This window comes from Scyliorhinus canicula, chromosome 2 (assembly GCF_902713615.1).
Source record: "Scyliorhinus canicula chromosome 2, sScyCan1.1, whole genome shotgun sequence".
NCBI lineage: Eukaryota > Metazoa > Chordata > Chondrichthyes > Carcharhiniformes > Scyliorhinidae > Scyliorhinus > Scyliorhinus canicula.
The window spans coordinates 199,811,664-199,834,671 of NC_052147.1; the positions used below are offsets into that span (position 1 = coordinate 199,811,664).

Here is a 23,008-nt window from a genome sequence, read left to right on the forward strand (position 1 = left end):
TGCGCGGTGAATTCCAGCCCCAGTTAACCCGGAATTGCAAATTTGATTTTGTATTAATACCCATGGCTTTGGTTGAGTTAAATTGACTACAGCAGCCAGGGTTGTAAAATTTAAACACAAGTAATCCTTTATTATTAACAGCAATTATAATTAAATAGGCAACAAAAAGAAAACTGGCTAACCACTGTCTGATTCCACCCCACCCCCTTCTAACTCCCTCTATTCTCTACAGATGCATGCAGACAAACAACACAGAGGGAAGGGCAGCACGGTGGCTCAGAGGGTTAGCCCTGCTGCCTCACGGCACCGAGGTCCCAGGTTCGATCCCGGCTCTGAGTCACTGTCTGTGTGGAGTTTGCACATTCTCCCCGTGTTTGTGTGGGTTTCGTGCCCACAACCCAAAGATGTGCAGGCTAGGTGGATTGACCACACTAAATTGCCCCTTAATTGGGAAAAATGAATTGGGCACTCTAAATTTTAAACAAAAAACAACGCAGAGGGAAAATTGTGGTTGAGAGGTAAAAAAACTAGAATGAAATAAAAGAATAAGGATCTTTGATTCAGATGGATGTCTTCCAGCTAGTTTTTTTCTCAACATTAGACCTTCAGTTGGGTACTTTCTTTTCCTTGAGCTTGTCATTATCTTCACTGCAGACTCACAGAGACAGCAGTCAATAGGCAGCAGAGCAAGGGAGAAAACACAGCACCTCTTCCAAGAGGTTTCTGGCAGGTTCTCTCAGGAAGCATCACACAGGAACCAATTACGGACTGTTGTCAGGCAAAACATCGTCCCTGGTCAACCCAACGGTTTCCAGTTAGCCAACCAATTCGACTTCAGTTGCTATGATGAGTCTGGTTTCCCCGCTCCAAAATACAAAACCTAGGAGCACACTGTCCTGGCAAGCACTCTTCTGCTTAAAGGCACATTCCGATATGTGTCAATGAACCAAAAATAATAAAATAAAATGGGAGCAAAGGAAATAAACAGGAAGGGCTCTTAAATGACCTCCGAGTTGTTTGTGCAGTACCATAGCCATTAGGCTGCTGTACAGGGAACAAGCTCTTTTTTTTTCATCTTTCAGTTGAATGATTCCTATTGTCTGCTGATGTAAGCATTTTAAATTATCCTACAGTTTATAATCGTTGCAGAGGAAAATGTGAAGGAACCTGTTAATCCATTCAATAGATGTTGTTTTAAAAGTGAAGAAAAGTGGTTAATTTAATACTACAGTACAAACATCTTGATCGATCAGAATACCTATATAAATATCAACCACATACTTGATGCATGGTGTTGAATTAGCTAAAATGAAGTTCAGAAGCCTCTGTTTTTTTAGTGGAATTCAGCCTAACTTGTCGAACCAATGCAGAGCAGCAGTCAATATAATGTTGAGCCAAATGATAAAGTATATGCAAGGAAGGTATCTTTGGTCAGAATTCATCTTGATACAGTATCATTTCTGGTCACTGAGATACATGTACATATTTGTGTCAAAAATGATCAAAATGAGATTAAGATAGCCTTCAATGGAAAATTGAGTGTCTTATCGATGTAAAATTGCATAGTTGTAAACTAATAAAGGGGGTTGGACATCCAGTTTAGTTTTCATAAATGAACCAAAGACACTTTAAAAAGATATATATATATTGTTTGCTGCAGGATAATATTGTTGTATTTCCATGTCGATTATTAAATGTGTCAAGGTACTTAACAGAATGAAGTACTATTAACATGCAGTGACTGTTGCAATACATTGGAATGCAGCAGCTATTGTATACCAGCAACATATCAAGCAGTTGTCAGGTGGATGACTTTGGTGTTGGGAGTTAAGAAAGCAATACTCGTAAATAGTTCCACGATCTTTCATTTTAAGTGGACATTACTGTGTAATTTGGATCAATATATATGGTTAAATCAGAATGAGGATGCCTTTATCTATGCGTCCATATATAATCTGTTCACTGCTTTTCATATCTGATTTCTGTATTGCCAGATCATGTCATGATTAAAATCAGTTTGATTTTTCACTCCTGTGTAAATATACTTCACTTTGTTATTAACATAGAAAATAGGTGCAGGGGTAGTCCATTCAGCCCTTCGAGCCTGCACCTCCATTCAATATGATCATGGCTGATCGAGCAAATTCAGTATCCCACTCCCGCATTCTCTCCATATCCCTTGATCCCTTTAGCCGCAAGGGGCTCATCCAGCTCCCTCGCGAATGTATCCAATGAACTATCCCCAACAGTTTTCTGTGGTAGAGAATTCCGCAAGTTCACAACTCTGAGAGAGAAGAAGTTCTTCCTTCTCTCAGTCCTGAATGGCTTTCCTCTTTTTCGTAGACTGTAACCCTTAGTTCTGGATGTCCCAAACATCGAGAACATACTTCCTGCATCTCGCCTGTCCAATCCCATCAGGATTTTATATGCTTCTATGAGGCCCCCTCCTCATTCTTCCAAACTCCAGTGAGTACAACCCCAGTTGATCCAGTCTTTCTTCATATGCCAGTCCTGCCATCCCGGGAATTAGATTGGTGAACCTTTGCTGGATGCCCTCAATCGCAAGAATGGTCGTCTTCAAACTAGGAGACCAAAATTGCACACAATGCTCAAGGTGTGGCCTCACCAATGCCTTGTATAACTGCAGCAAGATATCCCTACTCGTATACTCAAATCTTCCCGCTGTGAAGGCCAGCATGCCATTAGCTTTCCTCACCGCCTGCTGTACCTGCATGCCAACCTTCAGGGACTGTTCCACCGTGACACCCAGGTCTAATTGCACTCCCCCTTTTCCTCAACTGCCACCACTCAGATAATAATCTGCCTTCCTGTTTTTGCCACCAAAGTGGATAATCTCACATTTACCCACATTATATTGCATTTTCCAAGTATTTGCCCACTCAGCCAGCCTGTCCAAGTCATCCTGCAGCCTCTTTGCATCCTCCTATCAGCACATACTGCCACCCAGCTCGGTGTTGTCTGCAGATTTTGAGATATTACATGCAATTCCTTTGTCCAAATCATTAATGTATATTGTCAACAGCTGGGGTCCCTGAATTACCTCACTAGTCACTGCCTGCCACTCTGAAATGATCCATTTATTCCCACTCTCTGCTTCCTGTCTGCCAACCAGTTCTCTATCCATGTCAATACATTACCCCCAATACCATGAGCTTTAATTTTTCTCACCAATCTCTTGTGTGGGACCTTGTCAAAAGCTTTTTAAAAGTCCAGATACACAACATCCACTGGTTCACCCTTGTCCAATCTACTGGTCATATCCTCAAAAAAATTCCAGAAGATTTGTCAAGCATGTTTTCCATTTAGTGAATCCATGCTGATTTGGACTGATCCTGCCCCCGCTTTCGAAATGCTCAGTTATTTCATCACTAATAATTGGCTGCAGCATTTTCCCTACCACTGATGTCAGGCTAACCGGTCTATAGTTCCCTGTTTTCTCTCTCTCTTATTTTAAAACGTGGGGTTACATTAACTACCCACCATCCATTGGAACTCTTCCAGGGTCTCTAGAATGCAGAAAATGATCACCATTGCGTCCACTATTTCTCAGGCCACTTCCTTAAGGACTCGGGGATGCTGAGCATCAGGCCCTGGGGACGTATTGGGTTTTAATCCCATCAATTTTGCCAGTACAGTTTTCTGACTAATAAGGATTTCCTTCAGTTCCTCCTGCATGCTAGACTCTCTGTCCCCTAGTTTTTCCGGAAGGTTATTTGTGTCCCACTTAGTGAAGATAGATCCAAAGTATTTGTTCAACTGGTCTGCCACCTTTTTTGTTGCCCATTATGAATTCACCTGATTCTAACTGTAAGGGACCTACATTTGTCTTTACCAGTCTTTTTCTCCTCACATATCTGTAGAAGCTTTTGCAGTCAGTCTTTTTTTTGTTTTCTGCAAGCTTGCTCTCGTATTCTGTTTTCCCCTTCCGAATTCAATCCTTTGTCCTCCTCTGCTGAACTTTAAATGTCTCCCAGTCCTCAGGTTTGCTGCTTTCTCTGGCCAATTTATATGCCTCCTCTTTGGCTTTAACACTATTCCTGATTTCCCTTGTTAGCCATGTTTGAGCCACCTTCCCCGTCTTGTGCCAGACTGGGATGTACAATTGTTGAAGTTCACCTACGGATTTTTAAAATGTCTGCCATTGTCTATCCGTGGTCAACCCCTTAAGTATCCTTTGCCAGCTTATCCGAGCCAGTGCACGTCTCAAACCCATCAAAATTGGCTTTCTTTAAGTTCAGGACCCTAGTCTCAGACTTAACTGCATCACCCTCCATCTTAATGAAGAATTCTACCATATTATGGTCACTCTTCCCTAAAGAATGTCGCACGACACGCTGCTAATTAATCCTCTCTCATTGCATAATATCCAGTCTAGGATGGCATGTTCTCTAGTTGGTTCCTCGACATATTCGTCGAGAAAAATCACACCTTATACATTCCAGGAAATCTTCCTCCATCGCGTTGCTACCAGTCTGATTAGCCCAATCAATATGTAGATTGAAGTCACCCATACTAACTACTGTACCCTTACTGCATGCATCTCTAATTTCTTGTTTGATGCCATCCCCAACCTCACAGCTACTGCTTGGTGGTCTTTACATAACTCCCACTAATCTCCTTTTGCCCTTTGGTGTTCTGCAGCTCCACCCATCCAAATTACACATCGTCCAGGCTAATGTCCTTCCTTACTATCCTCATTTAACCAGCAATGCTACCCCACCTCCTTGAATACCCCTTGGGCATTGAGTTCCCATCCTTCAGGGTGTGTGTGCGTGCGTGCGTGTGTCAGACAATGCTATTTAATCCACTGCATCCTGCGCTACCAAGTATTTTCTATAAATGTTGTATTTCAAGCTTTACATTTAACTGCTTTGGAGATGCAGTCTAACACCATGGGCTGGACCCCCCCCCCCCACCCCCCCCCCCCCCCCCCCTCCTTGTGTGCTGCATCAGCAGGGATGGCTCACCATTGGCTGGTGATGTGGTTTCCCATTGTTGGAAACCCCAAGATAAGGGGGATTCTGTCAACAGAAATGAAGATCCTATCAGCGGAAATGGACAGAAATTCCGCCCTGTGTTCATTTTTCACTCCCGTCTCTTGATACTGGCATAAACCTTCAACGAAGTAAGATCTTTTTCCCCACCCATTTCAACAGCTTTAAGCATGTCACTTTGCATAGCATATACATGCCCGGACTTACCCTAAACCAAAATGCACCATACTGCATACATATTTTGAGAAATGTAGTAATAGAGAACTGAAGTTTTAATTGATTCCTGGCATATGTTTTTGTTAAATTGCTTGGCTCAAGGAAACTACCTCGAGTCCAATATTTTACCAGTTTAAAGGAACTGGATAGTGCAGTGGGTCAGTATAATGTATTGACTTTTGAACCTGGTTTGAAGCCAGCTTATACTGATTAATAGCAATTTCCCTCTCTTTGGCTGTGATATCTAACATGGAATTGACAAATTCGATCTAAGTGTATTTAAGGTATCGGAAGTAATACTGTAACATAATTTTGAAGCATAAATTACATTTTAATAATTCTGTTGACAGGAACTTGATCAGTTGACTTCTGGAATGCCAGCTACCCCGAGACCTGGTCAAGGTAAGCTTTAAATGCAAGAGTTTGCGATATATTCTTGTCTGTGAATCCACAAGCACACTTTACGTTTTGTTGATAGCTTGTAACAGCATCCTTATTTATCCAAATGAGGCAGAAAGTTAGGAAAGAAAGATACGTTTTTAAAATTACTGTGCATAATATTTACCTTATGCAAGACCATGCATCACCCATTGTCAGCAGTAATCTGTTTTGCTAAATGCTGACTAGAGAACACTGATTGCCCCCATCTCAGACCATCTGCTGCTGAAACCCTTGACTAGGCCTTTGTTACCCCCATGGTTGACTATTCCAATGCTCTCTTGGCAGCCTCCCATCTTCCATCCGTCAAAACCTTCAGCTCAACTTTAACTCTGAACTTGCACCGAGCCTTTTCCCCTCCAAATCCCTCCTTAACCTTGCCCATCCGTTTCTCTGAAACTTTCTCCAGTTCTAAATCCCTATGGGATTTCTCTGTTTCACCAATTCTGGGCTTTTTGTTCGCACCCTAATTTTACTTGGTATGCCTACTTGTGACAATAAAGATTATTATTATTATGGCTGCACATCCTTACCAGTAGAAATCTGGCTACAGCAAAACTTACTAAATTTTTAAAATCCATTCTTTCAACCTATGTAGAATGTCACTACTTGGGAAAATATCTTTGAAAACAGTTTGTAAACTAGTCGGAAGCAGTGTTATTTGCTGTTACCTAACTCATGACATTGAATATAAACGAGTTATAGTCAAAACGTGTTCCAAAATTTGGCTTTTGAACTTAGAGTAATTATTTGAACTTGGTTGTACCCTGTAAAATGTATATCCTGTCCTCTGCTCAAGCAGTTGGCAGATGGTGACTTGTTTTTTCATGTCAGGAGTTAAGAAAGCAATGCTAGTCCTTTCTCTTAACCAATGCTGGTCCAGGGGAAAATTAAGGCACAAATATAAAATTACCAACTGAAGGATACCAGAAAATATATGACTGATTTCATACTTTCATATTTTCAACTACTTGCATGCTTACAACTACTTTCAACATATTGATACCTTGATTGATCTAAAGAGACTTTCACTTATATAAAAAGAAATGAAAATCGCTTATTGTCACGAGTAGGCTTCAATGAAGTTACTGTGAAAAGCCCCTAGTCGCCACATTCTGGCGCCTGTCCGGGGAGGCTGGTACGGGAATTGAACCGTGCTGCTGGCCTGCTTGGTCTGCTTTAAAAGCCAGCGATTATAATACCCTTGGTGTCCTCAATGTCCCAACATGACTGCTAATCAATTAATTATTTTTCAGGCAAATCAATCGCTTAATCAAAACTACTGAGACTTGCTAACAGTCAGGCTTCAAAACAGGTCACATGATCCCCTTAATTTTACCTTAAAGTCGCAGCCTCAAAACATCACAATCTTCGAAACTTTAGAATTGTAACAAGCTGAAAATTCAGTGGCAGGGGGATGGAATCCAAGGCCAACATCTTTTTGTGTCTACACTGACACCATTATGCCATTGAAAGAATTGGAGATGGGGCTTTTCTTGTGACAGGATTTGCAGGGAAGTGTATTGACAGCAAATACTCAACAAACAGCAAAACAAACAAAGTATATTTACAATCTGTTTGAAACGATCTGGATGAGCAGTAGCAAGTGAGACTTGTGACCAAAACTGCAATAACTTTTCCTATAAAAGCAGAGTGATTTCTCCAGCAAAACGCAGTGAATGGAGAATAGTTTCATATTACAATTGATCTGTGGACAATCAATCCTAATTGCTTCTGACAGTGTGGTCTTCAGGTGTGACATACTGGGAAATTAACCAATCATCTCCATTCTTGTGAAAAGTGGTGTCACTATAATGCACCCCTGTTTGTCGACAGAACGATAGTCCCTCGCGTATTTAGAACATAGAACAGTACAGCACAGAACAGACCCTTCGGCCCTCAATGTTGTGCCGAGCCATGATCACCCCACTCAAACCCACGTATCTACCCCATACCCGCAACACAACAACCCCCCCTTAACCTTACTTTTATTAGGACACTACGGGCAATTTAGCATGGCCAATCCACCTAACCCGCACATCTTTGGACTGTGGGAGGAAACCGGAGCACCCGGAGGAAACCCACGCACACAGGGGGAGGACGTGCAGACTCCACACAGACAGTGACCCAGCCGGGAATCGAACCTGGGACCCTGGAGCTGTGAAGCATTTATGCTAACCACCATGCTACCCTGCTGCCCAAATTTGCTCACACTACTTGAATTAGAATTAAACTATTTCTCTCGTACTGTTTCTTCATCTGTCTTATGTTATAAAATTTGCTGCACTTTTATTGCCCACTGGCAGGTCTCATAATGTTTTTGCAGTCTTTGGTTTGAAAACGGGTACCAGAACGCCTATCAGGTGGCTTGTATTGAGGAGTGTGAATTTATTTTATTTCACACAGTGCATTCTAATGGCATTATGGCCAAAAACAGCCCATTTGATGTGAGGATTTATTGGCTCCAAACCGATGGGACAATACAACAATATCAGTGTTTTTTAAATATACAATTCGTAAACATTTTTTTAATACTCTATTTACCTCGATGTTCTTAAATTGGTAGGATAAATTAGTATGTTCACAACAGCTGCTTTAGTTGCTCAGGTGATCACAATGGACCAATATTTCATGGAATAGAATGACTGAAACTATAGTACACCAAAACGCGAAAACCTTAATTTTAATATCTTCATACTCTTATGCGAATTCGTCCTAAATCCCTTTCTCCTCCATTTCTTTCTGACCTCTCTCAGACTTGCAATCCTCTGAGAATTTTGCATTCCTTCAATCTAGCCTTCTGTTCATCCTCCCTCTGATACATCCTACTTCCTTCACCCCACCATTTACACCTTTTGGTTGCATGGGTGCTAAACTCTAAAATTCCCAAGACACAAATCTTTGCCTCTCAACCTCTTCATAATTTGCAATGATCATTCTGTTCCAAACTCAGTCCAAGATTTTCTGGGAAAGCATCATCCAATTCACGAATCAGTCAAGGTGATCTAGACTGTATTTGTTTGAGGTTTGAGTACTATTGTCGTACATAGTTAAACTATCTTTAAAAAAACAAACGTTTATAATCTCCTTTCTTTGTAGTTTCCAATTTTACTCCTGAACAGTGCTCGGTCTTCAATTATGTTTGATTTACTTCCCAATTTATGCCCTTATTTAGCAACGGCACAGGAAATTAATGAGTGAGTTAAGAATGTTTAAATATATTTTTAGTCACCCAATCTTGATATTCATGTAACTACTTATTGTCATTAGCTGTGAATTGCACTAAATTGATTCAATAAGATAGCTAGTAAATGAATTAACCTTTGATTTAGAATAGAGGTTTTGAATAAAATGTATTTTGTAAAACAATGCAGCTATTGCTTTAGATTCCTATCAGAAGTGGATTCCCATCCAAAACTATGGTGATCAGCTCTCTGGAAGAAGCTGTCTGAAGGGGAGAACCGACTGAAGGAATTAAGATTTTGTAACTTCACATTAATTATTTAAGATTGTTTTTAAAAAAAACAGTTAATCACTGATGGTTTATTGAATTGCTTTTGTAATTGAGAAATAATTATTAAACTGGAAAACATACATTTAATGGGTCTAATTGTAAAAACAATCCAAAAGGATTACAGAAGTGACAATTTTTGAATGGCAGCATTTATGTTGAGTAAAATAAGTTGATTGCTGATGATAAAACCAAACAAAACAGAAGTTTTGTGAATTAGTTTCTTCAAATGAGCCTTAGCTGCTCTGATGATAGATGCATTGATTACACCGTTTCAGTGCATTTGAGAGTAATTTGGCGTTTTCTCTCTCTAGAACTTCGCCAGAGGACATCAACTCAGAGAGGTCAAGTTCCATCTACCCCACAGGACCTCAAACCGGGAAATCCACAAGCTCTGCAGACTGCCACACCTGTTCCACAACTTAGCACCTCAGCTCCTGGTGGACCGCCCGAAAAGACTTTTCAGTCCATTTCACACACACCTGTACTTGCGAGGCGGACGATGCCTCCAGCTACATCTATGCCTGGAATGGGTAAAATAAAAGCATTTGACTTTAAACGTGACTTTTAATACTATCTTCAAATTATCAATAAAATAGATAATTTTCTTTGTAAATGAAAGACATTTTATTTTCTACATTTTCAGAGTCAGCGAGCCGATAAATTAAACTTCCATATTTAATTAGCCATTAGTCATTCACAGCTGGCATCTCATATCTTTAAAAGTCCCTAACTAAGCTTATTAAAATATTACAGCTCTACTGTATAAATGGCAATAAAACTTTGTCAGCAAAGCATTAAGCCACTTTAGCTTTCTGAGCTCATACAAAAATTTGAACTGTTCTGTTTAAGCATGTTGTAAGCTGTTACTATTTCACTTATCAAATACACCAACGGCATTTTGTACTTTTCTCTCATGTTTTCTACATCATTCAACAGACCAAAAATCAATTAAATACAAAAAATGTTGAACCACAGGGCTTCCATATGGTAGTAAATTAATAACCAGCAGGTATCTGAGAGCTTGCCAAGTTTTGTAAAAATGACCAGTCATCTTGCAATAATTACTCTTGATGTTTAATTATATTAATTACTGTTGGCCTGAGCAGCAGCAGAAAAAGTAATGCCTGTTTCAGGAGAATTGGAACTCCGTAAGTTATTAATTCTGTGCTTCCTTCTGGCAAAAGTTCAAAGCAGCAGTAAGTTTGTTTGTATTTGTGCACTGTAGGACCATGCAGCCCCCTGAATGTAATAACTTGGAAGTTAGGTTAAAAAATGTTGATGACTATACCAGGTGACTGCGGTTTTTATGATGCAACCTTTCTGAATTTTAAGATAACAAATACTCTTCAAAGTTTGGATAAACGTAGCAAGTTTATATTGTGGCTTAAATATCCAATCAACAATTATTTTTAGTAAAAGGTAACTTATAGAATTACTGACTGCTTTCTGCATTGGTAAGATCCAGGGAATTAAGAAAATAACGGTTGAATACACATCTGAAGCGCTAAAATTACACAAGGATATAGATGGATTTTCTTGAAAAATATTTTATAGTTTTTTGCATTTGATTGTGACGACATTGCAAAAAGGCAAAAGAATAAAAAATACAAGCAGAAAAATAAAACGACGAAAGGGAAAACAGTAACCAGATATGAATACATAGGAAACCTATATATAGCTATGAGGCCTGTTAACATTGGATCCCAGTAATCGGTTACCATAACCGTACTGTTTGATTATTTACATGTGACCCCTGGTATTAAAACATACCAGGCTCGTGTTTGCAGCCACCCAGTCTACCCTGTTGTTGTTGCCGTGGCTGCACCCATGGGCTCTCTTAACCTTCGGTACCCTTTGGTTGCTCTGCCCTGCTTCCCCTGTACTCTGGATAGTATCTTCCCTTGTATTCACGCACCCGCACCCTCCCTTCTCTTCATCCTTTGTCTGTTTCTCCCACCCTTCTGTTATTGGTTGTTGGTCACAAACAGGTTCTCGAACAGGTTGGTAAATTGCTTCCATGTATTGGGGAAACCTTCCTCCAATCCTCTGATGGTGAATTTTATCTTCTCCAATTTGAGGAATTCTGCTAAGTCAGACAGCCAGTTTGCAGCCTTGGGTGACGCTGCTGATCTCCAGCTGAGCAGGAGTCTCCGGCAGGTGATCAGAGGCAAAGGCTAGGGCATCTGACCCTCTCCCCATAAAGAGCTCTGGCTGTTCTGATACCCCGTAGGCCACCACTTGGCCACTAGTGGGCATGGCTCCACCCTCACTCCCACAACCTTGGACATGGCCTCGAAAAAGGCGGTCCAGTACCCGTCAAGTCTGGACAAGAACTGAACATGTGGGTGTGGCCCCCCTGGCACTGTTCACATTTGTCCTCCACCTCCGGGAAGAACCCGCTCACATGTGTTCTGGCCAAATGCGCACTGTGCACTACTTTTATTTGCGTTAGGCTCAGCCCTGCACATGAGGAGGTGGAATTCGCCTGATCTCCATACCTAGCTCTTCCACCCACTTTTCCCGTGTCTTGTGCAGAGGTGCCCTTGCCTCCTCTAGCAGTCGTCTGTACATGTTGGCGCAGCTACCGACCTCTAGTTCGTCATATAGATGGATCTTAAAAAGTCTTAACTTGTTTACTTGCATCAAATTAACTACATTTCATGTTTTAGTTAAATATGTTCATTAGTACTTAGTGTTGATATATTTGGAACACTTTGCAATGTAATTTAATAGATTGAACATTTGTCTTTGAACAATAGCTTCCACTCAATGTTTAACTTTTGTTATTTTGACGAACAGGCCTTCATCCTCCCGGTCCACCCCTAGCAAGACCAATCCTCCCTCGGGATCGAGGAACTGTTGATCGAATTATTGAATACTTAGTTGGTGATGGACCACAGAACAGGTCAAGTTAAAACAAAATTATTTGAGGTTGTGTGTGGAATTGGTTGGGTCATATATTAGTACAAAAAGTAGTATTGCAATATCTAGCAATGACTTGATTTATTTTTGGATGATGTGAATAAATTCTGCTCAGGGTCACTGAACATCCTGAAATTATTCTTGACCGTCTGAGGAGCTAATTAATTGCGGCTTTTTAATGCTCATACTTTATTTTTAATCTTCACAGATATGCACTTATTTGTCAGCAGTGCTTTTCCCATAATGGAATGGCCTTGAAAGAAGAATTTGAATATGTCGGTAAGAATGATTGTATTGAACTGAAAATTATATGGAGAATAATGTGAAAATTAGGGGATATAGAGTTGACCTTGTAAATTGAGTACTTTGGTTGAGATGAAACGTTGAATGTATAAACTGTTTTTGTATTGATTTTGTTCCTAATTTTTTTTAATATATTCACTTAGTTGTGCATCTTAATGCCTTTTGTGGGTAAAATTGAACCAGCCTCTGACAACTTGATTCTAGTTTTTTTTAAATATAAATTTAAAGTACCCAGTTCATTTTTTCCAATTAAGGGGCAATTTAGCATGGCCAATTCACCTACCCTGCACATCTTTGGGTTGTGGGGGTGAAACCCACGCAAACACGGGGAGAATGTTCAAACTCCACACAGACAGTGACCCGGGATTGAACCTGGGACCCTGGCGCCGTGAGACAGCAATGCTAACCACTGCGCCACTGTGCTGCCCTTTGATTCTAGTTTTGGGGGAAGGGAGAAAGGAAGTTATGTTTTTGATTGCCTTGCCCTCACCTTTCTACTTTGGTGATCAGTGGATGCTTTAGACTGTCACAGCATATCATTTGGCCTGTTGAAATCTGTGCCAGTGTTTGTTTTTCTCCATGAGCTACCTATTCTGACCTCATTCTCCAGCTTACTATAGCTATATGCTCTTTTTCAAAACCATTATCTAATTTCTTTTGGAATAATTTATGACCCGTACCTCATCAAATGCTATTGGTAGAAAATTCCACATTCTAACCACCCTCTGTGTAAAGAACATCTTTCTATCTGCTTCTTTAATTTTTTTTTATGATTATCTTACATTTGTGTTTGCCCTCTAATGTATTTTCCATTCCCAGCACAGTAACGGTCTATGATGTTACGCCTGTTCGTTCCATTACAACGTCTGGCGGCATTCTTCTTTGTATGTCTCCTGATCCACTGTAAACAACTTTTCCAGACAAGTAACCTCAAAACCTTTCCTTGTGACTTATGAAAGCTGTGATCACTCTCGGTCAGTTTTCACATTGTATCTACAATTACTATTCTTCAACCTTTTTAAATTTATTCATGGGATATGGATTTTGCTGGTAGGGTCCGCTTTTATTGCCCAACTTTAATGACCCTGCAGAAGCTGGAATTTGAGTAGCTGAATCTTGAATCGTCACAACTTGTGTGTCAAGTGTTGACTCAGTGACACTGAAGGAATGGTGGTATTTATCCAAATCAGAATAGTGTGGCTTGAAGGGGAGCTTGTAAATGGAAGTGTTCACATTTGCCTGATGCCCTTTTCCTTCAAGGCATTGGAGGTCACAGGCTTGGAAAATGTCAGATTATCATAGAATTTACAGTGCAGAAGGAGGCCATTCGGCTCATCGAGTCTGCACCGGCTCCTGGAAAGAGCGCTCTACCCAAGGTCAACACCTCCACCCTATCCCCATAACCCAGTAACCCCACCCAACACTGAGGGCAATTTTAGACACTAAGGGCAATTTATCATGGCCAATCCACCTAACCTGCACATCTTTGGACTGTGGGAGAAAACCGGAACACCCGGAGGAAACCCACGCACACACGGGGAGGATGTGCAGACTCCGCACAGACAGTGACCCAAGCCGGAATCAAACCTGGGACCCTGGAGCTGTGAGCAATTGTGCTATCCACAATGCTACCGTGCTGTCAAAGAAAACCTTGGCATGTTGCTGTAGCATATTTTGTACTATGTAGCCACTGTGCAATGGAGGTGGAGAGCGTGAATATTTAAGGCTGTGGCTGGGTTGCCAATCAAGAGGACTGCATTGTTCTGAATGATGCCAAACTTCTTGAGAGTGTTGAAACTGCATTTGTCCAGTCTGGTGGAGAGTATTTCACAACACTCCTGATTAGCGCCTTGTAGATGGCAGAAAGGCTTTGGGGAGTCATGATGTGAGTTAGTCACCAGAGAATGTCCAACCCCTTGTAGCCACAGTGTTTATGTGCTGTTCTAGTTAAGTTTCTGGTCACTGGTGGTTAGACTCTTCCTTGTTGGAAATGGTCATTATCTGGCACAAATGTTACTTGTCATTTATTTACCAATGGCTGAATATCATCCAGGACTTCCTGTATGCACACATGGACTGCTTAATTATCTGAAGGACTGCAAAACACTGCAACCATCAGTGATCATCCCTTTTTCTGATCTTATGTTAGAGGAAATGTCATTGATGAAATAGCTGAAGATGATTGGGGGCAGCACGGTAGCATTGTGGATAGCATAATTGCTTCACGGCTCCAGGGTCCCAGGTTCGATTCTGGCTTGGGTCACTGTCTGTGCGGAGTCTGCACATCCTCCCCGTGTGTGCGTGGGTTTCCTCCGGGTGCTCCGGTTTCCTCCCACAATCCAAAGATGTGCAGGTTAGGTGAATTTGCCATGCTAAATTGCCCTTAGTGTCCAAAATTGCCCTTAGTGTTGGGTGGGGTTACTGGGTTATGGGGATAGGGTGGAGGTGTTGACCTTGGGATGGTGCTCTTTCCAAGAGCCGGTGCAGACTCGACGGGCTGAATGGCCTCCTGGACTGTAAATTCTATGATTGGGCTGAGAAATTTTAGTGATGTCCTGGGGTTAAGAAAAATGACATCTACCAACCACAGCCATCTTCTTTTTTTGCGACATATGACTAGCCACTGTAATACATTTCCCCAGTGACTTCAACTTTCCTAGAACCCCTTGATGCCCACACTGTTGCCTTGACATCAAGTGCATTCTCCATCACCCTGTTCTGGCATTTATCTCTTTTGACCATGTTTGGACGAAGGCTGTTTAAATATGCAGATCTGGATCGCTCCCAGCGAGGGCAACATCCAGATCACGGCAGGCAGAGCGCGTCAGGAGATTTACGATCAGCCTGGCACGGAGCTCCATTGCGCGATTGACCTGTTGAACCTGGATCAGTGCTGGGCACAATGGGGTCGATGAATTGTGCCCATAGTGTTATACCAGGTGAGGAACAGTGCAAGGACTCTCCCTTTTTCCCACTCGTCGCTTGATCGTGATTTTTAAAAAAATTCTAAGGACAAATGTACCAATTCAGTGTACGTACTTGACCAATTACATGCTGATTGTAAAGTACTCAATCAGACAGGTTTTTTTGAGTTCAAACGAGTAAGTGGACTATTTTTATGGCTGAGGCAGTTCTTAAGCTGTAGTCCTTGCTATTCTCCTGGAAACCCTGTTGTGATGTTGAGGTTTTCTCTGTGATTTATTTGTCTGCTAGCCAGAGTCTGATATGAGCAAACAAAATTAAGTTTAGTTGAGAAAGAGAGAGGGACATGCATGTTTTTTCGGACCTCTCCAAAGCAAACCGGTTTAACATTAAAATACATCTCAACATTGTGATCCTGATCACTTATGACTTTGCCATGGTAATTAAGTATTTCACAGAAGGTAACTGCTTAGCTTATGTTTGGACAGTCCCGGGCAGCACGGTGACACAGTGGATTAGCCTTTTTGCCTCATGGCGCCGAGGTCCCACGTTTGATCCCGGCTCTGGGTCACTGTTCGTGTGAAGTTTGTACATTCTCCCTGTGTTTGTGTGGGTTTCGCCCCCCACAACCCAAAAGATGTGCAGGGTAGGTGATTTGGCCACGTTAAATTGCCCCTTAATTGAAAAAAAAATGAATTGGGTACACTAAATTTACTAAAAAAAATGTTTGGACAGTCCTTGGCTGATGCATTGTGGCCTTGGTGATTAATTTTTAATGACCAACCATCATTTATGAATGATTCATTCTTTAAGTTTCTGTACACCTTTGAAGTGATCATTGACATAAGAAGATGCAACATTTTACAGGAGGGCTGCCTGGATCGGTCTTTCTTGTAATCCACATAGCAAACTTCCACAGACTTGACCAATTTGGAGTTATAGACTTGTCAGGTGACATTTGGCAGCCATTTTAAGTCAGTGCCTGTGATAACAGTTGAAACTGTCCTTTTTAAAATGAGAGTCCAGCAAATGAAATTGAAATTTAATATTTGACATTGACATACCCCCATAACAATAGTCTAATTAATGTTATTAGGAATATAACAGTCCTACAATTGCTTTTTATTAATTTGAATCTATCTCTCCTTATCCTACTCTTGCAACCCAGAGTGTGTAACCTTGCCAGCATTGCACATTCCAAGGACAAATATATATGCAATTCAGTTTAATTTATTTAAATTCATTTTCTTTATCTATGCTATTAACTATTTATATACTTGTATAAGATCAATTACAGTTGACATTTTTGAGCTTGAAACTTCCTGGCTTTTTCAGTCTATCCTCCAACCTCTTATCAAAATCTGCTTATACATAGTACAGTAGTCCCCCGTTATACCGCGCTCCGCAATATACGCGCTGTATTCGCGATATACGGCGGGGGGGCTTATGGACCCCAACTGTCAGCTTCCCTCTCCGGATCAAAGTGAGCCGGCCGCTGAAGTTGACACTGCCGGCTGATTGGAGGGAGATTCAGTGAGAGAGGAGCAGCTCACACAGCGTCCGGAAGTGGATAGTGCAGAGCTACAGCTGCCTCAACTCTGCACAGCAGACAGGTTCTTTAAACCGGTGGCGGTCAGAACATATTTTTGAAAGGCAATCCTTTCCTCCAGTTTGGTGAAACCCACCAGAGTTCCTGGTAAGTTTCTGTGGGTTTCCCTCTGGAATAACTCCCAGCCTCATTCTGTGGCAATCAGAGAGCTTGTTTTAATTAGATCCACGATGGGGGTTTTAAATTTATTTTAAAATCTATGCATGCGCTTCCCATTGTGAGTCTACGGGGGTCTGACCTCTCCCTCCGCCCCCCATAGACTCACAATGGGAAGCGCATGCATAGATTCTTAAATAAATTTAAAACCCCCATCATGGATATCCGCGGCTCGGATGCAACGCGGGTGGCTGTCTTGGACCCCAACACCTGCGTTATAACGGGGGACTACTGTATTGAATAGTACTTAAAGCACAGAAACGGGCCAGTGCCGAACGACTGTGCACAAAGGTTGATTCGATTGATTTCCCATTCAAAACAGTACGTAAAATGAACATACAGCTCTCGACTCCAGTTACACAGACAGGCAACAATGATACTTGCTTTTACAGAACATGTTCCTGCTGTTAGTGCAGCCACTTTCCTGTCTCTGTGGCAGCTTTTCATGACCTTTCCCGACTGTGATCCAAATCTTCTGCCCCCACCTGTTTGAACAGGATTTTTTTTTTTCTCTCTGAGCTCTGCCCAACCACTCAAACAATCGTTCAGTCCTAATGTGTCCAGACTTGAACTCATCATTACCAACTGGGCTTTTGATTGCCTATTCCCATTTACACAAAGGAACGGGACTGTTATGAATATGCAACTAACCTCTAATTTACGGACAAAAGAGGCGATCAGACTCTATAATGGGCTAATGACTGGTCAGATCAGAGTATCCCTTGTGGGTGACGCAATTGTGCAGTGGTTAGCACTGTTGCCTCATGCGCCGAAGACCCGGGTTCGATCCTGGGTCACTGTCAGTATGGAGTTTGCACTTTCTCTCCGTGTCTGCGTTGGTCTCACCCCAACAAACCAAAGATGTGCAGGGTAGGTGGATTGGCACGCTAAATTTCCGCTAAAAAATGTTTAAAAATATAATTTTTTAAAAGATCGAAGTGTCCCGGAGGGCAATGAATCTTGAATGAATAACCAAAGTTGAACAGGGGTATCCTGTTTATTGCCATTAACGAGTTTAAGTTTGAATGGGAAAATGTAACTCAGGCCAGGTGTGGGTGTATACCTCTGACTCAGTACTAGCAGTTTTACCCTCAGTCTGTTAACCCTTAAATTGCCCACTACATCTTCGACCCAATTTCCTAAGATCTCCCTATCGTAACAAGATAGAGTCAAAGCCTGTTTAGCCTTCCCTAATGGGTATAAGCTCTCCGTTCTGGTATCCTTGTAAATTATTTTTGTACTTCTGCAGTGTGGCTGTCTTCTTTCAATAATATGGAGATCAAAACAGTTCACAGTACTTGCAAGTGTGATCTAGCCACGGTTCTATACCAGTTTAATTTACCTGCTTTTCTACTTTATTACCTGTAGTGATTCCTTTCTTGACTTCTACGCTTGCATTTATACTTTGTTTTTTGTGTCTGTATTCTCTGCTCTTTTACCTCTCATTTAAACACTCGCTTTCCAAGGAGTCTGTGGCCTCCTTACTCGGGACCACATCACACTTGTTTATACTGAAGATCAAGTGCCAATTACACATCTATTCTACAACTTCTTCCTGTATTTTGTTGCATATACCTCAATATTTATCTCCCAATTTGGCATTGTCTGCAAATGTTCAAAATATACTTCCGTGCCTGATTCCAAATCACTTATTTAAATGGTGACCATGAGGGGCCCCAGCACTAATTCTTGTGGAACACACTTCCTACCTCTGGCCTGTCTGTGTAACTACTTTTAACTCCTACATACTGTTTCTGTTTTGTAGTCTGTTTGCTATCCATTTTGCAACATAGCCCCAATTCCGCATATTCTGACCGTTTGTCAGGAATCTACCTTATCACAAGAATGGCCAGGCAACACTACTACTAATTGAGCTGGCCAAGTCTTGAGAGGCATAGCTACTTTGCATGGCCTGCAGCAGTTCGTAGAAGAACCAGAACAATGGAAAAATATACTTATCCTCACCCTCACGGTCTACCTATCTCCGATTCATCTGCCTATAACAGTTTTGGTGGAAGTGATCACCTCACAGTCCTGAATGAGGGAAGTTTCTGTATTAACTGAATATTAGGAAGACCGAAGCCATTGTTTTGATCGCTGCATCAAATTATTATCCCTAGCTACCTACTCCATCCCTATCCCTGGCAACAGTCTGAGATTAAGTTAGTCTGTTCTCAAGCTTGTGTCACATTTGATTCTGACGTGAGATTCTGACCTATTATTCACATCGTCACTAAGAACATCTATTTCCACCTCTAACTTTCCCCTGTCTCAGCTCATCTGTTGTTGAAACCTTCATTTGTGTCTCCGTTACTTCTGGACTTATCTATTCCAACACACAATGGCTAGTCTCCCACTTTCTACCTGATATCATCTAAAGCTCTGCTGTCCGTGTCCTAAATTTGCCCATTTCCTAACCACCCCTGTGCTTGTCTCTGGAATAAAAACTGGAACAGTGAAGGTGTCGGTGGTATTTTTGGCAACAAGCATCCCAGACCTTGTTTTCAAATCCCTATGCGGTGTCACTCCTCACTCTCGCTCTCTCTCGCGCTCTCTCTCTCTCTTTCGCACACGCGCTTTCTGGTCCCCTGAGCATCCCCAATTTTAAGTGCTCTACGTTTGGTGGCCATGCCTTTGGCTGCCTAGCCCCTGAGCCATGGAATGTTCTCCCTACACCCCTCTACCTTTCTACCTCACTTTCCTCCTTTAAAGACACTCCTTAAAAACTCATGTGGCTAGGTGTCATATTTTACTTTATAATACTCCTATGAAATGCCTAAGAATGTTTTATTATGTTAAAGATGCTACAATAATATAAGTTGTTCGAACTGAGGACATGCTCCATTGCATTATGTGGAACTACATTGTGCTTAATAGACTCAGAAGCGATCTAGAAGCTCAAAACAGGGTATCCACGAGATGTGAGCCATTATCAGCAGCAGAACTGTATTCCGCCTGTAACCTCAATCTGTAATCTGTAACCTCATGGCCCAGCACGTCTCTTAATTTACCATTACCATCAAGCCAGAGGACTAATCCTGATTCAATGAGTATTGTAGAAGAGCATGCAGAAGCAGACCAGACATACCTAAAAATGAGGTGCCAATCTGCTGAAGCTAAAGCACTGGACAACAGGAAAGTTAACAGCAGAGCCAAGATGCTGTAAACAGAGCTAGGCAATCTCACAACCAACAGATCAGATCAAAGCTCTACAGTCTTACCACATTCAGTAATGAATAGTGCTGGACAATTAAACAATTCACTAATGCAGGAGATGAGACTAAGCCGTTTGTAAAATGGTCTTCAGCCAGAAGTACCAAGTGAATGATACCTCTCTTCCTTTCACCATCACAGAAACCAGTCTTTAGCTAATTAAATCCACTCTACCTGAAATCAAGAAAAACGTTGAGTATCCTAAATGCAAAAAAAAATGCAATGGGTCTCATCAATATCCCGATGGAGTGCTGAGGACTTGTACCCGAGAACTAGTGGCCCTTTAACCAAGTTGTTCCGGTACAGCTACGACACAGGCATCTACCCAACAAAGTGAAAAGGTTTCCAGGTATGTCCTGTCCACAAAAAGCAGTACAGAATCACAGAAAAATACTATTCGGCCCATTGATTCTGCACCAATGCATGAAAGTCACCTGACCTGCCAATCCTAATCCCATTTGCCAGCACTTGGCCCATAGCCTTGATTGTTAAACCGTGCCATGTGCTCATCCAGGTATTTTTTAAAGGATGTGAGGCAACCCATCTCTACCACCCTCCCAGGTACAGGACTGCCACCACCCTCTGGATAAAAAAGGTTTCCTTCAAATCTCCTCTGAACCACCCGCCCCTCACCTTGAACTTGTGTCCCCCTCATAACTAACCCTTCAACTAAGTGGAACAACTGTACCTTATCCAACCCGTACATGCCTTTCATAATCTTGTACAATAATCTTGTACACCTCGATCAGGTCACCCCTCCATCTTTTCTGCTCCATCGAAAACAACCCAAGCCTATCCAACCTCTCTTCATAACTTAAATGTTCCATCCCAGGCAACATCCTGGTGAAACGCCTCTGGACCCGCTCCAGTGCAATCACATCCTTCCTATAATGTGGTGACCAGAACTGCACACATTACTCCAGCTATAGCCTCACCAATGTTCTATATAACTCCAACAAGACTTCCTTGCTTTTGTAATCTATGCCACGATTGATAAATGCAAATGTACCATATCCCTTTTTACCACCCTATTAACCTATCCTTCTGACTTCATAGATCTTTTACAAACAAGCCACAGTCTCTTTGTTCCTCAGGACTTTCCAGTGTGGTGCCATTCATTTAATAATTCCTTGTCAAATTGCTCCGTCCAAAGTGTAACACCTCACACTTTTCAGGGTTAAATTCCATCTGCCACTTTTCTACCCATTTGATCATCCCATCTATAACTTCTTGTAATCCAAGACACTCAACCTCGCTGTTAACCACCCGGCCTATTTTTTGTCATCCACAAACTTACTGATCCTACCCCCAACATAGTTATCTAAGCCATTTATATCAAATGATGAATAATAAGGGACCCAGCACCGATCCCTGTGGTACGCCACTGGACACTGCCTTCCAGTCACAAAAGCAGCCATCTGTCATCACCCTCCGTCTCCTACAGCTCAGCCAGCTTTGCATCCACCTTATCAAGTTCCCCTGTATCCCATGTGCATTTGCCTTGTTTGTAAGTCTCCCATGTGGGACCATGTCAAATTCTTTGCTGAAATCCATGTAAACTATACCAACTGCACCACCCTCGTGCTCAAAAAATTCAATCAAGGGCAGCACGGTGGCACAGTGATTAGCATTGCTGCCTACGGCGCAGAGGACTCTGGTTCGAATCCCGGCCCTGGGTCACTGTCCGTGTGGAGTTTGCACATTCTCCCCATGTTTGCGTGGATTTCACTCCCACAACCCAAAAATGTGCCGGATAGGTGTATTGGCCGCGCTAAATTGCCCCTCAATTGGAAAAAATAATTGGGTACTCTAAATTTATAATTTAAAAAAAATTCAATCAAATTTGTTAGGCATGACCTTGCTCTGACAATGCCTATGCTGACGGAGAAGAGACTGGGAGCCCAAGAGGCAACCATCAAGGACATGGAGAAAGCTGCGACCGACCAGAGCGATCGGATCGTGGCGCTGGAGAAAGAGGTGGCCAGGTTGGTCGCGACGCATGGCAACCCGAGGGGTAAAGTTGAGGACCAGGCGAACCACTCAAGGAGGCAAAACCTTGTGGGCCTACCGGAAGGAATTGAGGGCAGGGAACCCCACGACCTACGTGGCCCAGAGGCTGGGCAACCTGTTGGGAAGGGAGACTTTATGCAACCCACCAGTAATAGACAGGGCACACTGGTTGCTGCGCCCGAAACCCAAAGCCAGGGAACCAACCGGCGGCAGTAATAGCCAAACTGCACCGGTACCAGGACCGAGAGAGAATCCTGCACTGGGCCAGGCAGTCCAAGAGAAAGAGCATCCCCACCCCCCGCCAAACACATCCTGAGCGACAAGCAGCAAGCCACCACCTGAGACCACTTTGCATGAGAGATCTTAAATTAATAATTCAAAAAAAAATCTTTATTGTCACAAGAATGCTTACATTAACACTGTAATTAAGTTACTGTGAAAAGCTCCTATTCACAAGATCGTGACCTCGTTCAAGAGCAGCAGAAAAGGGAAAGCGGGGTGGCAAGCGAGAGGAGTGCTGGATAAGATCGGGAAAGAATGGGCAGGAACTACAGAGGGCGGGCGAAGGAAAAACGAGACAGTAACTCCCGGGAGGAGGGTCACCACACTAGTGGGAAAGCTAGTGCTGGGTACATGCAGCAGATAAAGGCCGCGGCGCACCCCCAACTGGGTGCATAGCACCAAGCAGGG

At 42.2% G+C, this 23,008-nt stretch overlaps 1 protein-coding gene across 3 annotated transcripts in view; it reads left to right on the top strand.

Annotated features, from left to right (window-relative positions):
• lnpa (limb and neural patterns a) overlaps positions 1–23,008 on the top strand; it is a 149,199-nt gene that overhangs the window by 107,010 nt on the left and 19,181 nt on the right. For all 3 annotated transcript variants that reach the window (XM_038789344.1, XM_038789346.1, XM_038789345.1), the window contains exons 8-11: positions 5,582–5,633; positions 9,495–9,713; positions 11,983–12,088; positions 12,314–12,384. In XM_038789344.1, coding sequence (XP_038645272.1) covers positions 5,582–5,633; positions 9,495–9,713; positions 11,983–12,088; positions 12,314–12,384 — 448 coding nt within the window. The remainder of the gene's footprint in view (positions 1–5,581; positions 5,634–9,494; positions 9,714–11,982; positions 12,089–12,313; positions 12,385–23,008) is intronic.